Here is a 16,049-nt window from a genome sequence, read left to right on the forward strand (position 1 = left end):
GTCACCAAAGTTGCTTCTTAGTTATCTTGTTCTTAGTTGAATCGACCGCATTAGTACAGCAAGTGTACATGTGTGATACAATATATTATACATAAATAGCTATAAAAAAATTTTTTTATTCTTCTCAAACTATAGGGATAAATCCACATTTCCAGCCATTTTACCAACCTAATGAATGTGGCAAAGCTCTGTGTGTCAGACCAGATGTAATGGAACTAGATGAGCTTTATGAGTTTCCCGAGTATTCCAGAGATCCCACAATGTATTTGGCCATGAGAAATCTTATTTTGGCCTTGTGGCACATAAATTGTAAGGTAGGTGTCTAATAAATGATTATTTGGATTAAACGTAAGATTATTGTCATGTTGCAAACAATTGTGACTGAAAAAAAAAAAATGATTCCATTGATTTTTATGGAGTCGGGTCTCCAATACATGCATTACTTTCTGCAGGTTATATCTGCCACAGCGTGATGTCAGAGGCACAAAAACAGTTGCAACAATAATGGTGTAAAATAAAATATAAATATGCCCCATTGTGTAAATCCTTTGATCAGGAAGGAGATTACGCAGAACCTGATATGTGCAGGATAGTGTTTTTTTAGACTCACAGCTCAGCAATCATCCACCACTTTAGAAACGTAGAGACCAAGCACACACCCTCCAAAAAGAGTGCTTCTTTACGTATGGTCTTCTTCACTCCCCCATATCATTCATATCCCTTCATTTCCTTTAAAAGGGTTTTCCAGGCAAAAATATATTTTTCTAAAAAAGGTGTGTTTGTGCTATTGATGGGTTAATAAGTGCACCCAAATACCTTTAGCAGTCTTTTGAGTGATTTCTGGGTTTCTCTGGGAGCTCAGGCATCCTCTGTATTTGTTTACATGGGTAGCTTCCTGCTATCTTGCACTACAACTACCATGAGGTTTGCTCTTCAATCAGAACTGACTCGCACTACCTCCCTCTCTCACCCCCTATACTTAATATGAAGGAGAGCAGCATGCAGCTGAGTGCTGAAATACTTATCCTAATGACTCTTCTTCTCACTGCTTGGAATCCTGTATTAGTATATCTACATGTTACTGTTCTATATTCTGTTGCTCCTGCTGAGCTTACCTTTTGTGCTCATATCCAACCTAAATTATATTTCTTGTTTTTTTTCACTGAGGAAACAGCAGAAACTGTATTGTAATCTACGGACATGCATGCCACACTAGAATGATACACACACAGATATATATATATTTTGAAATCCAGGGGTGCTATTACACACTGATAATTGTACAGTTTCTGTGCGAAAGTTAGTATAAAATGATTATTCATTAACCTAAGAAGAATGCTAATTCCATAAATGATCATCAATACGAGAGATTCTATTTTGCAAAAATATACAAAATCTTAGTATCCAAACAAGGAAGAAGTTGTTTAAAAACCCAGAGATAGAGGCATGTGAACAAAGCACATAAGTATATGTCAGAGTAGATAACAATTACAATTTATAAAGTGTCATATATACAGTCCTATGAAAAAGTTTGGGCACCCCTATTAATCTTAATCATTTTTAGTTCTAAATATTTTGGTATTTGCAACAGCCATTTCAGTTTGATATATCTAATAACTGATGGACACAGTAATATTTCAGGATTGAAATGAGGTTTATTGTACTAACAGAAAATGCGCAATATGCATTAAACCAAAATTTGACCGGTGCAAAAGTATGGGCACCTCAACAGAAAAGTGACATTAATATTTAGTACATCCTCCTTTTGCAAAGATAACAGCCTCTAGTCGCTTCCTGTAGCTTTTAATCAGTTCCTGGATCCTGGATAAAGGTATTTTGGACAAACAATTCAAGTTCAGTTAAGTTAGATGGTCGCCGAGCATGGACAGCCCGCTTCAAATCATCCCACAGATGTTCAATGATATTCAGGTCTGGGGACTGGGATGGCCATTCCAGAACATTGTAATTGTTCCTCTGCATGAATGCCTGAGGATTTGGAGCGGTGTTTTGGATCATTGTCTTGCTGAAATATCCATCCCCGGCGTAACTTCAACTTCGTCACTGATTCTTGAACATTATTCTCAAGAATCTGCTGATACTGAGTGGAATCCATGCGACCCTCAACTTTAACAAGATTCCCGATGCCTGCATTGGCCACACAGCCCCAAAGCATGATGGAACCTCCACCAAATTTTACAGTGGGTAGCATGTGTTTTTCTTGGAATGCTGTTTCTTTTTGGACGCCATGCATAACGCCTTTTTTTATAACCAAACAACCCAATTTTTGTTTCCAAAATGAAGCTGCCTTGTCCAAATGTGCTTTTTCATACCTCAGGCAACTCTATTTGTGGCGTACGTGCAGAAACGGCTTCTTTCTCATCACTCTCCCATACAGCTTCTATTTGTGCAAAGTGCGCTGTATAGTTGACCGATGCACAGTGACACCATCTGCAGCAAGATGATGCTGCAGCTCTTTGGAGGTGGTCTGTGGATTGTCCTTGACTGTTCTCACCATTCTTCTTCTCTGCCTTTCTGATATTTTTCTTGGCCTGCCACTTCTGGGCTTAACAAGAACTGTCCCTGTGGTCTTCCATTTCCTTACTATGTTCCTCACAGTGGAAACTGACAGGTTAAATCTCTGAGACAGCTTTTTGTATCCTTCCCCTGAACAACTATGTTGAACAATCTTTGTTTTCAGATCATTTGAGAGTTGTTTTGAGTAGCCCATGATGCCACTCTTCAGAGGAGATTCAAATAGTAGAACAACTTGCAATTGGCCACCTTAAATACCTTTTCTCATGATTGGATACACCTGGCTATGAAGTTCAAAGCTCACTGAGGTTACAAAACCAATTTTGTGCTTCAGTAAGTCAGTAAAAAGTAGTTAGGAGTATTCAAATCAATAAAATGATAAGGGTGCCCATACTTTTGCACCGGTCAAATTTTGGTTTAATGCATATTGCGCATTTTCTGTTAGTACAATAAACCTCATTTCAATCCTGAAATATTACTGTGTCCATCAGTTATTAGATATATCAAACTGAAATGGCTGTTGCAAACACCAAAATATTTAGAACTAAAAATGATTAAGATTAATAGGGGTGCCCAAACTTTTTCATAGGACTGTATGTGACACCTAAAAATAGGTATTCATTCCCAGATAGTAGATTTTATTTAATTTTACAAACTACAGTACCTTGCGAAAGTATTCGGCCCCCTTGAACTTTTCAACCTTTTGCCACATTTCAGGTTTCAAACATAAAGATATCAAATTTTTTTTTTGGGGGGGGGGGAAGAATCAACAACAAGTGGGGAAACAATGTGGAACGAAATTTATTGGATATTTTAAACTTTTTTTTTTTTTTTAACATATAAAAAACTGAAAAGTGGAGCGTGCAATATTATTCGGCCCCTTTACTCTCAGTGCAGCAAACTCACTCCGTTCAGTTCAGTGAGGATCTCTGAATGATCCAATGTTGTCCTAAATGACTGATGATGAGAAATAGAATCCACCTGTGTGTAATCAAGTCTCCGTATAATTGCACCTGACCTGTGATAGGCTCAGGGTTGTGTTTAAAGCGCAGAGAGCATCATGAAGACCAAGGAACACACCAGGCAAGTCCGAGATACTGATGTGGAGAAGTTTAAAGCCGGATTTGGATACAAAAAGATTTCCCAAGCTTTAAACATCCCAAGGAGCACTGTGCAAGCAATCATATTGAAATGGAAGGAGTATCAGACCCCTGCAAAACTACCAAGACCCGTCTGTCCCTCTAAACTTTCATCTCAAACAAGGAGAAGACTGATCAGAGATGCAGCCAAGAGGCCCATGACCACTCTGGATGAACTGCAGAGATCTACAGCTGAGGTGGGAGAGTCTGTCCATAGGACAACAATCAGTCGTACACTGCACAAATCTGGACTTTATGGAAGAGTGGCAGGAAGAAAGCCATTTCTCAAAGATATCCATAGAAAGTCTTGTTTAAAGTTTGCCACAAGCCACCTGGGAGACACACCAAACATGTGGAAGAAGGTGCTCTGGCCAGATGAAACCAAAATCCAACTTTTCGGCCACAATGCAAAACGATATGTATGGTGTAAAAGCAACACAGCTCGTCACTCTGAACACACCATCCCCACTGTCAAACATGGTGGTGGCAGCATCATGGTTTGGGCCTGCTTTTCTTCAGCAGGGACAGGAAAGATGGTTAAAATTGATGGGAAGATGGATGGATCCAAATGCAGGAGCATTCTGGAAGAAAACCTGTTGGAGTCTGCAAAAGACCTGAGACTGGGACACAGATTTATCTTCCAACAAGACAATGATCCAAAAGGTAAAGCAAAATCTACAATGGAATGATTCACAAATAAACGTATCCAGGTGTTAGAATGGCCAAGTCAAAATCCAGACCTGAATCCAATCGAGAATCTGTGGAAAACTGTCTGTCTGAAAACTGCTGTTCACAAACTCTCTCCATCCAACCTCACTGAGCTCCATCTGTTTTGCAAGGAAGAATGAGCAAGAATTTCAGTCTCTCGATGTGCAAAACTGATAGAAACATACCCCAAGCGACTTGTAGCTGTAATCGCAGCAAAAGGTGGCGCTACAAAGCAAGCAAGGGGGCCGAGTAAGTTTGCACGCCTCACTTTTTTATTTGTTAAAAAAGAATAAAATATCCAATACATTTTGTTCTACTTCACAACTGTGTCCCACTTGTTGTTGATTCTTCCCCCAAAAATTTAAATTTTATATATGTACTAGCTGGTACCCGCGACTTCGTCTGCGGTGATTGTAGAAGTGGGTAAATACAGGTGCGGGTAAGGTTTTAGTAGTGTGTATAAGGTATGGGATATGAAATGTAACTTTGTATCTTGTTTTTTCTGTAATTCTGAGAATACGTGAGACTTTTGTGTTGAATGTAATTTGTATTTCAGCTGCTATACGGTGTTGGTATAAACTGTACATAGTGTCTTTGGGACAGAGGTATTTCAGGTTAATATACGACATTGTATGATTTGTTATTTTCTGCCAGTACATGTAAGTTTTGGACACAGGATACTCTTGAGCAAGCAACATAAAGTCTGGCCCTGTGTATGACAGTTTAGTAACTCCATGTGCCTCTTATTAATAGCAATTAACCCCATCATGTCCCTCACATTAACCCTTGTGTAAGAGTTACTGATATGTGAGAGACTTGGAGGCAATATTTAAGTATCTTCATTATTGAGGTATTTTATTAGTACCTCCATATGTCTCACATATTAGTAACCTTTATATGGGGTACACAGGGGTTAATATGAGGGACATGATGGGGTTTATTCCTATTAATGTGAGGCACATGGAGTTACTAAACTAATAACCCCAAATTAGTATAAAGCAGAATATATGCAGCTCTGACCACCATGGAATGACCTGTATATGTATTGCTGGATCTATTTTACGAGCAAATGGGCTGCACGGAGAAACCCCCGGACTGTTTCACGGGGTAGGCAATAGTCAAAAAAACAAAAAATTACTCCAGCATGCCCAATTATATATAAAATATAACTTTTACTTCAAAAATTTAAAAACATAGTACAGACATGGATCCAGATGCGTACAAAAAAACAGAAAAGCTTACGCATTTCGGGAACAAGGATGAGGTCCCTTATTCATAGCTTGACCAAATAATAACCCCAAATGCCTGACATTAATGAGAATAGGAACTAAAGGAAGGGACCTGTGTGCTTTTTACTTTCCCTTTGCTAGCAGCTTCCTCTCCTCCTCAGGGAACTTTTGCAGGGTGCAGACGGCAGGAGCTATCACTATAGCAGGCAGAGACCTGAGCGATTAAGCTCCACCCCCTGGGTTTCCTGCACCCCTCTCATTGGAGGGCAGTGAGAGAAGGGGAGTGTCCTTATGCCTCAGCTCTAGCAGAGCACTGAAGGGATGCTCCGACTTCATTTAACGCTTGCAGGTCCTGTGCTGCTGACGTGCCAGTGAAATATGGCAGGAGTGCCACTCTTGGCGCGTGTGCCAGGGGTTGCCGACCTCTGCTGTTGAGGGTAATATGAATTCTGTGGCTTGCTATGGTCCAAAGTGTGTGAGATTGCAGAGATAGTGATGTGAGTTTGGGTTTTGTGGGGGTCCTGGGAAAAACGTATGTGCGCTATTGTGACAAAAAGTAGCCTATTGCGCAATCCTGTGTAGTAACTATGTTTGTGGAAAATTTCAGCCAAATCGGTGGAGCGGGTTTTGCGTGATTGAGGAACAAACATCTAAACACACAAACCCACAAACATCCAAACTCACAAACTTTCACCTTTATAATATTAATAGGATGTTTGAAGCCTGAAATGTGACAAAAGGTTAAAAGTTCAAGGGGGCTGAATACATTCACAAGGCACTGTATATATTTCTACGTATAGACAGCAGAGTAAATAAGTCAAATCACATATATTGCTGTCTCAATGCATAGGTTAACAGGTGCAAATAAGTATTTAGCAATACTGGGCATACAAACACCAGCACTACTCAGACATATATACAAATGAATAAAAGATAATATACCATAATGGCAGTGTTTCTTACCAATAGATAAATAGCTTATCCACAAATCTACTATCTGAGCATACATACCTATTTTTTGGTGTCACATATACAGTATATGACACTTTTTATAAATTTATGATTATTATCTACTCTGACATATATTTATGTGCTTTGTTCACATGAAACACCGTGACCTTGCCACTTTTTCTCTGGATTTTTAAACAACTTTTTCCTGGTTTGGATACTAATAATAATTTGTATATTTTTGCACAATAGAATCTCTTGTGTTGATTATCATTTATGGGCTTACCATTCCTCTAGGTTAATATATCTGCTTTTAGGTAGGGATGGTTTTTGGCTAAATATCTAGGATATAAGAATTGTAGGTATATATAAAATGATTATTCAGTTTACATAATACAGTTGTAGTGATGGCGATACCTCTTTAATTGGTTCATGATTTGGATTTATAGGAGGTGCTCACAGCACAGACCTGTGCTTATCATATAATGGTGAGAGGATTAGTTCGTATCCGCTGCGTGCAAGAAATGGAAAGGATTCTCTATTTTATGACAAGGAAAGGACTAGTTAACACTGGGGTTTTGTCTGTTTCACCTGGTCAGTATCTCCTCCCAAAAGAATACCACAGTGTAAGTAAAATGCTTTGATTTCCCACTTTCTTCATGGTGTTACTGCATAGTGTGTCATCATTTACTTTATTTCTATTGTAGAAATCTGTGATCATTGTTGGAGCTGGACCAGCAGGTTTAGCTGCTGCACGGCAATTACACAATTTTGGCCTTCAGGTAAAGGATTACCAATTTTTATGGTAACTGTTATGGTCTTTGTTCAACAGATGTTTTATAAATCAATAGAACCAACATTATAAGAAATTATGGAATGTATCTTATCAATAAAAAAAAATGTTGTTTTTTTTATTTATCTTAGATTGTTTTCCTCCTCTCTTCCACTGTAAACTGTCAACTCTGAAATTTTTGCAGTATCTTTTTTGAGACAGACCCCCAGGTCACATGTATCAGATTACACATAGATGTCTCTGGAGAGGGAAAAAAAAGAGGAGTGAGCAGGAGTTCGGAAAGGCTAAAGGAAAGATAAAGTGTTTAAGTTGGCTTTACGGTTCCAACTTTTGTTGGTTGAAATTGTAAATTTTGGCCTAATTTCAGTCAAGACAAATACCATGAACAAACAAAGGTGGCCAATCAGCTAATTAGTGCAGATATTCATTAATTTACAACCCTGATAGGGCATTTAGTTGTTAAAGGGGTTTTCAAGGCAAAAATGGACAACCCTTTTAAAGTTTAAATAAGCTGAGGCGGTGAAGAGAGGGGAAAAAAAATGCATACTCTCCTGTCCCTCTTGCTCCGGTGTCCTACCGGTTCACCTACTCCAGCACCATCTTCTGGCGTTGTTCTTAAGCTGCTGATTGTCCTCAGCGGTCACGTGGCCGCTGAGGCCAATCAGCGAAGGGCCTGAATGTCGCTACCCGTGACATCATGCGTCCTCTTCCTGAGGCCTGCTGACTGACCTCAGTGGTCACATGACCACTGAAGCCAATCAACGGCTTCAGCACAATGACAGAAGAGACCTGGGAATGCAGACGAAGGAGGCGAGGGATGACACAGGAAAAACTGGAACAGGTAAATATACATCATCATAATAATAATTAATAATAAAAATAATATATTTTTTCCTGTCCCCAGAATATTTAAACTCTTAAAAGTCTTGCCTGTACAACTCCTTTACTGTTGATGTTGGGATGGTCTGTATAAATCTAACATGCATGGCCAGGTTAAGACTCATGCAGTTAGATAGGATAGTTCTTCTTGTCACAGCAAAAGTGCTGGATTCAAATCAGAAGAGGGCTATACTTCTCTTTATAGGTCTTCCATGATCCTGGGGCTGTTTGTGAAAGAGAGTTATAAATCCTATTCACTTCTTCTACTTACTGTGAGCTGTGTATGGTAGCTAGTACAAGCACAGGGAGAACTACAAAGCCTCTGGCTTCCAACGAAGTATCGTGGTCCACCATTGGGGCCATGGTAACTGCAGTTTTAACCGCATATCTGTCAGTCTTGGGTCCATTGTTATGTCATCTTCCTCCTGATGAGCCCCAATCTCTTGGGGGTGAAACGCATTCCGGGTTAAGTTGATGTTCATACCCATTGAGGGTTAAGTTGATATTCACACCCACTAGCTCCGAGTGTCTTGGGCAGTACGAATAGACACTCCATGTGTTCCTTTTACAGAGAAGGAACTTTCTAATATCTAGAGAAGCCTATTTACTTGGATAATCGATAATTGGGAGTGTGAATATATAATACTTTGGGCATTTCAGTTAGCACGTACTATACACAAGTTATCAGGGGTATCTAAAAATACTTGGCATGAATTACCTTTATGGGACAATTGAATACATAGGCAAGTGGCAGCTAATTGTAGTTCACAACCTATGAATTATCACGTTTTCATTGGATTTATCAGACATTTTTTATTTGTATTAAATAAAAGTGAAGTTTTATGCCACTCCCTGTCAGTGACTAGCATAGCTTGAGTCACATTCTCTTTAAAGATTTTTTTTTACAAAGCTTGCAGGAGGAAAACTGTAAGCAAAAATATGTTATATAGTCATAGAATGGCCAAATAGTGTTACACCATATTTACACACATTGCTTTTTATCCTGTAAAGTCACCTTTACACAGGTACGTTTTAGAATGGAAATGAATATATTTGCAGAATTCTTTCATTTTTGTTAGAGTAGATTAACTCGGTCCTCTGCACCTGAGAACTGTAAACTGTGTCTTTGTATATGTGATGCACAGGTATGAACAGTAAATGTGACAACTGAAGAACTGCTAGCTAAGTCATTGCAGTTTACTACATATATACATTGAAAAATTCATTATTTCCACTTGTTTCTTTAGGTGATGATACTTGAAGCAAGAGGCCGATGTGGCGGTAGAGTCTGGGATGACAAATCATTTAAGGGAGTCACCGTTGGAAAAGGAGCCCAGATTGTGAATGGTTGCACCAACAATCCTATTGCAATAATGTGTGAGCAAGTGCGTTTCATGGTTGATATATTTGTTATTAAACTGTCTGTTGCAGAAGTTATATCTCTAAACAAAATATAGTTATAGAGTTGCAGAAGTTGTATCTCTAAACATATATAATATTACTACAAAATATTTGTAAAATAATAATAGCAATTTCACCATACAGAGGCAGATTTATGAAGTGTTTTAAATTTGGGCAGTTTAGAATTGGTTGTGCCAAATTTATCATTTAATTCACATTTAATTCACAAACCAGCAATTAAACACGAATTTCAAAGTATCTAATGGTCTTGTATTAAAAAAATTTAACCTTTATTGACTAAAAAATAAAAATAGATGTTTGGACATCCACTGTATATCAATATAAAGGATCCCAGGTAACTGTATAGAGACAGCCAATGAGAATTGCCTCTAACTAAAGCAGGTCCATAAGTAGTGAGCAACACTAAATTATTCCCCCGGGGTACTGCAATGCTCCAGAGATGAGTGTCGCAGACACACTCTCACAAGGGTTATTCATAATATTGTGGTGTCATACCTAAACTCCAAATATCCGCTCTGGTGTGTGTCATTTTGCATAGTAGCTGTTGAATAGTAGTCAATATAAAAAAGTCAACCCTTACATCTCCGTATATGATGTACTGCTTGTGACTCTAGATTATGGGAGGCTTGAACTGTGGGTTAGGATCAAAAGTAAGTGCATCCAAACAGATTAGGTGCTAAGCCAAGTCATACTGTCCCACCTCTGTGGTTTGTCCCTGGTTACTGAATATTTCTGGCATAAGTTACTGGAAACTTTTATTTAATAAAAGTTAAGATTTTTTTTTTTCTTTGTACAAGACCATTAGATACTGTGAAGTTTGTGAATGATAAATTTGTTGCATCTCACTAGACACTTGTAGCCATGTTAGAGACTTTTGTCTAACTTTACGCCATCTCTTGATTGCTTTACTTTAGACCAAATTATTTGCAGCTAAATTTTGATGCAAATAAATTTGTTTGTATATTTAGTGGCAAATTGTATTTAAGTTCAGAATAAATATGGCAGAGGGCATGCATTCCAGTATTTTGGGACTCATTGAAGCAGAGTTCAGGTGCATTTGATTTTAATAAATCTGCTCCATAGTGTTTCAGGAAATTAAACAGAACACTATACCATTAAGGGTAATCCTTCTTTTTCTTTTCTTTTTTAATATTCTGTCCATTCAATAGAAAGAATTTTCCCTACAGTCACTAGTTTGAGTCCCAGGGGAAAGCTGAAAGGAAGTAGCAAAATGTAATTTATATATATATATATATATATATATATATATATATATATATATATATATATATATATATATATATATATATATATATAATTTGATTTTTGTGTGGTTGATCAAAGGGTGTATGTATTCATGAATTTATTTCTTAATCAGTATGAATACCCATGTAACATATTAAGAACTAAAGTTTTGGAGGTACTTCAGGTTAAATATTTATTGCTGTTTAGACAACCGGGCTAGAACGGAAGCATATAAAGCATATAGCATGCATGGGATCTGTCATGTGAACTTGGACTGAATACATCAAAAATGCCTGACATATTTTCCCTCTATGATGATAGTAAGAGGGTCATTAGTTTTATATATTAGTATAATACATACTTATATTAACATCCTTTTGATGGTGACTCATATTAACATATACTCTGCATCCCCATACATATTATGTGCCTTCTTGCAGGGAGAACTTTAGTTCTGTCTTGTGGTTGTAGGATCTGTCTCTAAGTTGTAGGTTCTTATGAAACATTAGAAGCAGGTTAATTAGAAGTACTGGACTTCTATTTATCATATATGGACTGGTAATCTATGGTGTATGGGCTTTTAATGTATTTATTGATAAAACGATAAGTTTTATGGTGAGATGGTTTATTCTCCTGGCATTCTATATTGATTGTGATACAGAGCTGTAGGTTGGCTGGCTGGATTCTTCTGTCTTAGTATTACTTATAAGAGCTTTCAAATTTAGTGGTCAGGAATGGTAAAGGATCCTGAAAATTACAGTTTTTATTAGAAAATGAATATTCTGTATTTACATTTAACCGCAAGATCCACTTTAAGTAACCTTCAACTGAATTGGGAACTTTTGCAGAATATGGGACCATTCATAAACCTGAAAATGAAGAGGACTTTGAGATGAACTTCTGCCTCAGATTCCTCTTCATTTTCCGGCCCCAGCTTTCCCTCTCTGAGTATGGACAGTGAATGAGCCTAATTGTGGGGTGTCTCGTGATGCACAATTACAGCAAGGTCAAGCAGGATGTTTTATTTTGAATCATGAAAACAATGGGGAGCGGAATCTGCCACGGATTGTGGGGCAGAATTTATCTCAAAATCAGCATTCGATTCCGTTGCGTGAACATACACTATGAGTATTACTTGCTTGTCATCATTTTCCTGTAAACTGCTTTAATTTTTGTTCCATTCACATTTTAACAGATTGGGATTAAAATGCGGAAACTTCGTGACAAATGTGATTTAATTCAGGAAGGAGGGCGATTAACTGATCCATCTATTGATAAGCGCATGGAATTTCATTTTAATGCCATACTAGATGTTGTTGCAGAATGGAGGAAAGATAAAAGTCAGCATCAAGATGTCCCACTTGGAGGTATGCTACACAGGTTTCTGGATATTTTCTGCAAAATATCTGGACAAAAGATTGGGACACCACCATGAGCTTGTATGGCATCCCATCCCAGTTCAAGGCCATTAAAGGGGCTCTATAATTGGAAAAGTCATTTTTAACTAATCATATCCTTGCATAACCTTTAGAAATGCTATTCCATACCTACCTTTAGTATGTAGATTGCTTCAGTGGTTTCTGAATAAGTCCGTTTTTATTCATATGCTAATGAGCTTCCAGGCAGCACAGGAAGTTCCCAGCAGCACTCGTCCCTGCTGTTCTCTCCTATGTGTGTGCAAACAGGAAGCTGAGTCATCAGCAGCAGCAGCAGCCTGTGCTGTATACAACCATAGGAAACAATAGCAAAGGGGGTGCACAATGCGTCGTGCACCAGTCTAATTAGCATATGCATAAAAACGGACTTATTCAGAAACCACTGAGGCAATTTACATACAAAAGGTAGGTATGGTATAGCCTTTATAAAGCCTATGCAAAGATGTGATTAATTAAAAATGACATTTCCCAATGATGGAGCCCCTTTAATGTGAAGTTGCCTTTCACTCTTGCAGTAAACCCACTTTCACTATTCTGGGAAGGCTTTACGTTAGATGCTGTGGTTCTTAAATATTTCCACTGTTCAGTATTACCATTCGCAGATCGCAGAATATCTTGGAAGTTAGAAATATACAATTTGTGGCATCCTATTACAGTACCATGCTGGAATTCACAGAGCTCTTTAGGACGAGTCATTATTTTCCAAATGTTTTTGAAGGCAGACTGCATAGCTAGGTGCTGGATTTATACAACTGTGACACTGGGACACAATGAAACATCAGAATTCAATGATTAGGAAGTGTTCCAATACTTTCCCCATGTAGTATGTATTTTTATGAAATCAGCTGAAATCTGTATTCATTGTTGAAAAGGTATGGCCATCTTGTTATGCATTATTACTCTACGTACTCCTCTTGGAAAATTGTGTATGTAAGGCTCTGTCTTCTTTAGCATCATGGCGTTTGTTCCTATATTTTGTGTGTACAGTAGCTGTATTTTATGTTTTACAGATAAGATACAGGAGATTTACAAGACTTTTATTCAGGAATCTGGAATCCAATTTACAGATGTGGAAGAAAAGGTTTTACAGTTCCACCTCAGCAACCTAGAGTATGCCTGTGGAAGTAATTTACACAATGCAAGTATCTTCAAGGCTCTTAGTGAAAGTGACCATCATTGTTGCCCGTCAGAAATGGTGTTGCTGAAGCTTCTTAAATAGCTTACCAGTAGTTCTTCTCAAATTCCATACTTGTAAATGTAATTATACCAAAAAATTTTGTTGCTATAACTTGTTGTGTATTCTGTAATAACCCTTTATCCATTCAAAATAATAATAATACATTTTATTTCTATAGCGCCAACATATTCTGCAGCGCTGTACAATTTATAGGGTTCAAATACAGACAGAAAGATGCATTACAAAGAAAGTCATTTCAGACAATGGGACTGAGGGCCCTGCTCGCAAGAGCTTACAATCTATGAGGTAGAGGGGGTGACACAAGAGGTAGCAGGGGCGGCATTGCTTATGCAGAGGTCAGACACTTTTGTAATAGAGGTTACTGTCATTACACAAACTTAAAACTTTGAGCCATCACTAGTGGTGTCCTGTAACATGTGGATGGAGCTTGGACCTATAAAGTTAGCCTGAGATGGCATCATATCATGTGAGGAAATGTGGGAGCAGGAACAGAGGAGGGTTAAATTTTGGGGATTCTAATTACGGTACAGTAGGGTTTGCATTAGGATTTGTGATAGGCCTGTCTGAAAAGATGTGTCTTTAGTTTGCGCTTGAAGCTGTAGAAATCTAATTGTCCGGGATAGAGCATTCCAGAGAAGTGGTGCAACTCGGGAGAAGTCTTGTATATGAGCTTGGGAAGTTCTGATAATAGAGGATGTAAGTGTTAGGTCATTGAGTGAGCGGAGAGCACGGGTTGGACAGTAGACAGAGATGAGGGAGGAAATGTATGGGGGTGCAGCATTATGGAGAGCCTTGTGGATGAGGGTGATAACTTTATATTTTATTCAATGTAGCGACTGGCACAGACCGGAGGCATCACTGTAGCGTGTAGCCTGATAGATGAGCCTGGCCGCTGCATTCAGAATAGATTGTAGAGGGGAGAGTTTAATAAGGGGAAGACCGATTAGTAAGGAGTTATGCTGGGTTCATACCAGCGTTCGGGTCTTCGTTATCAGGTTTCCGTCTTCTGCATGCAGAAGATGGAAACCTGTCATGCCGAGTCTGGCCAGTGAGCGTTTTGAGCTCTCCGCGGCGAACCCTTTTTTTTTTTTTAAACCGGACACAGAGTACTGCATGTCCGACTCTGTGTCCAGTAAAAAAAAAAAAATGGTTTTGTCACGGAGCGCATAAAACTCTCACCGGCGCTCACGGCCGGTGACTTTTCAAACCCATTCAAATGAATGGGTTTGAAAGATGCCGGCAGGTTTTCATCCCCTGCCCTGTTTTGTGCAGGAAACGGAAACCTGCCGAACGGACTCTCAGGCGCAGATGTGAACGAGCCCTTACAGTAGTCAAGGCGAGAATGAATCAGAGAGACAATAATTGTCTTTAATGTATCTCTGATAAGGAAAGGGTGTATTCTGGAGATGTTTTTGAGGTGGAGGTGACATGAGCATATGAATGATTGGATATGGGGGGGTGAAGGAAAGGTCTGAGTCAAACATAATCCTGAGGTAGCGGGCCTGCTGCCTAGGAGTTATAGTAAGGCCTGAGACTTCAATGGATATATCAGGGACAGATCTATTAGATGTTGGAAACAGTAGTAGTTCAGTCTTAGAGTGATTTAGTTTCAGATAGAGCAAAGACCTGATATTTGAGACAGCAGAAAGACAGTCACTGGTGTTCTGTATTAATGTGCAGATGTGGCAGCATTTTTGCTAGGAAGACATACTGGCCTTAATCTGCCCATACAAATAAGAAACCTGTTCGGCCAACAGCTATTTCTAATATATTCAATTTTCGTATGTTTATTTCAGTAGAAAGAGGGGAATTAAGCTCTCTTCACGTCTGTGTCATGCGTTTTGATTTTTCTTTTCCATCTACAGGTATCTGCTCGATCTTGGGATCACAATGAATTCTTTGCTCAGTTTGCAGGAGATCACACAATGTTGACTTCTGGTTATACATCAATCACTGACAAATTGGCAGAAGGGCTTGATATTCTATTCAAATCACCTGTAAGTTTTTAACTTTGGACCAAATTCTTTATAGTTTGTTTTTGTTTTGTTATGCTTTAATACATTTAAAAGGAGAAATTAACAAAAAAATTCTCACTTATTTCATTGGGTTACACAATACCATAGGTATAGACCTGGCCACTAGGAGGCTTACTCTAGGAGTATAATAAGATGTTGACTCCTTCTCTAGGCTAATATCCCTTTCACAGGCACTGTGCTAGCCAGTTGAATGGCTGACTCGTCTGTCTCTAAGAAAGTGAATGTGGCTCTTCCCTTCTTTCGGGACGACCTGAGCTGGGATTTTTTTTTGGCAAAGTCCTACAAAAGCTTGTCTCTGAGGATACAAAGGGGGAAAAAAGATCTCCCCCAGAGCCGTCCTATGCGCCAGCCATCCTCCTCCTGCGTGTTCACTCCTTTTGTGGTTAACCCTCTCACTCTGGAGGACAGGCTTCCCAAGACTCCCGCTCCAACAAGCCCCTTTTCAAGCCCAGACCTACCTAGTAGTCCTGCATCAAGCCCCCTT

At 38.8% G+C, this 16,049-nt stretch overlaps 1 protein-coding gene across 2 annotated transcripts in view; it reads left to right on the plus strand.

The window, feature by feature from the left end:
* The window catches only part of KDM1B (lysine demethylase 1B), a 62,035-nt gene that overhangs the window by 22,295 nt on the left and 23,691 nt on the right, over positions 1-16,049 (plus strand). For both annotated transcript variants that reach the window (XM_075270922.1, XM_075270924.1), the window contains 7 exons: positions 136-314; positions 7,006-7,182; positions 7,264-7,338; positions 9,476-9,613; positions 12,091-12,262; positions 13,342-13,469; positions 15,395-15,526. In XM_075270922.1, the coding sequence (XP_075127023.1) occupies positions 136-314; positions 7,006-7,182; positions 7,264-7,338; positions 9,476-9,613; positions 12,091-12,262; positions 13,342-13,469; positions 15,395-15,526 (1,001 nt within the window). The remainder of the gene's footprint in view (positions 1-135; positions 315-7,005; positions 7,183-7,263; positions 7,339-9,475; positions 9,614-12,090; positions 12,263-13,341; positions 13,470-15,394; positions 15,527-16,049) is intronic.

The sequence above is a fragment of the Leptodactylus fuscus genome, chromosome 4, assembly GCF_031893055.1.
Source record: "Leptodactylus fuscus isolate aLepFus1 chromosome 4, aLepFus1.hap2, whole genome shotgun sequence".
Taxonomy (NCBI): Eukaryota; Metazoa; Chordata; class Amphibia; order Anura; family Leptodactylidae; genus Leptodactylus; species Leptodactylus fuscus.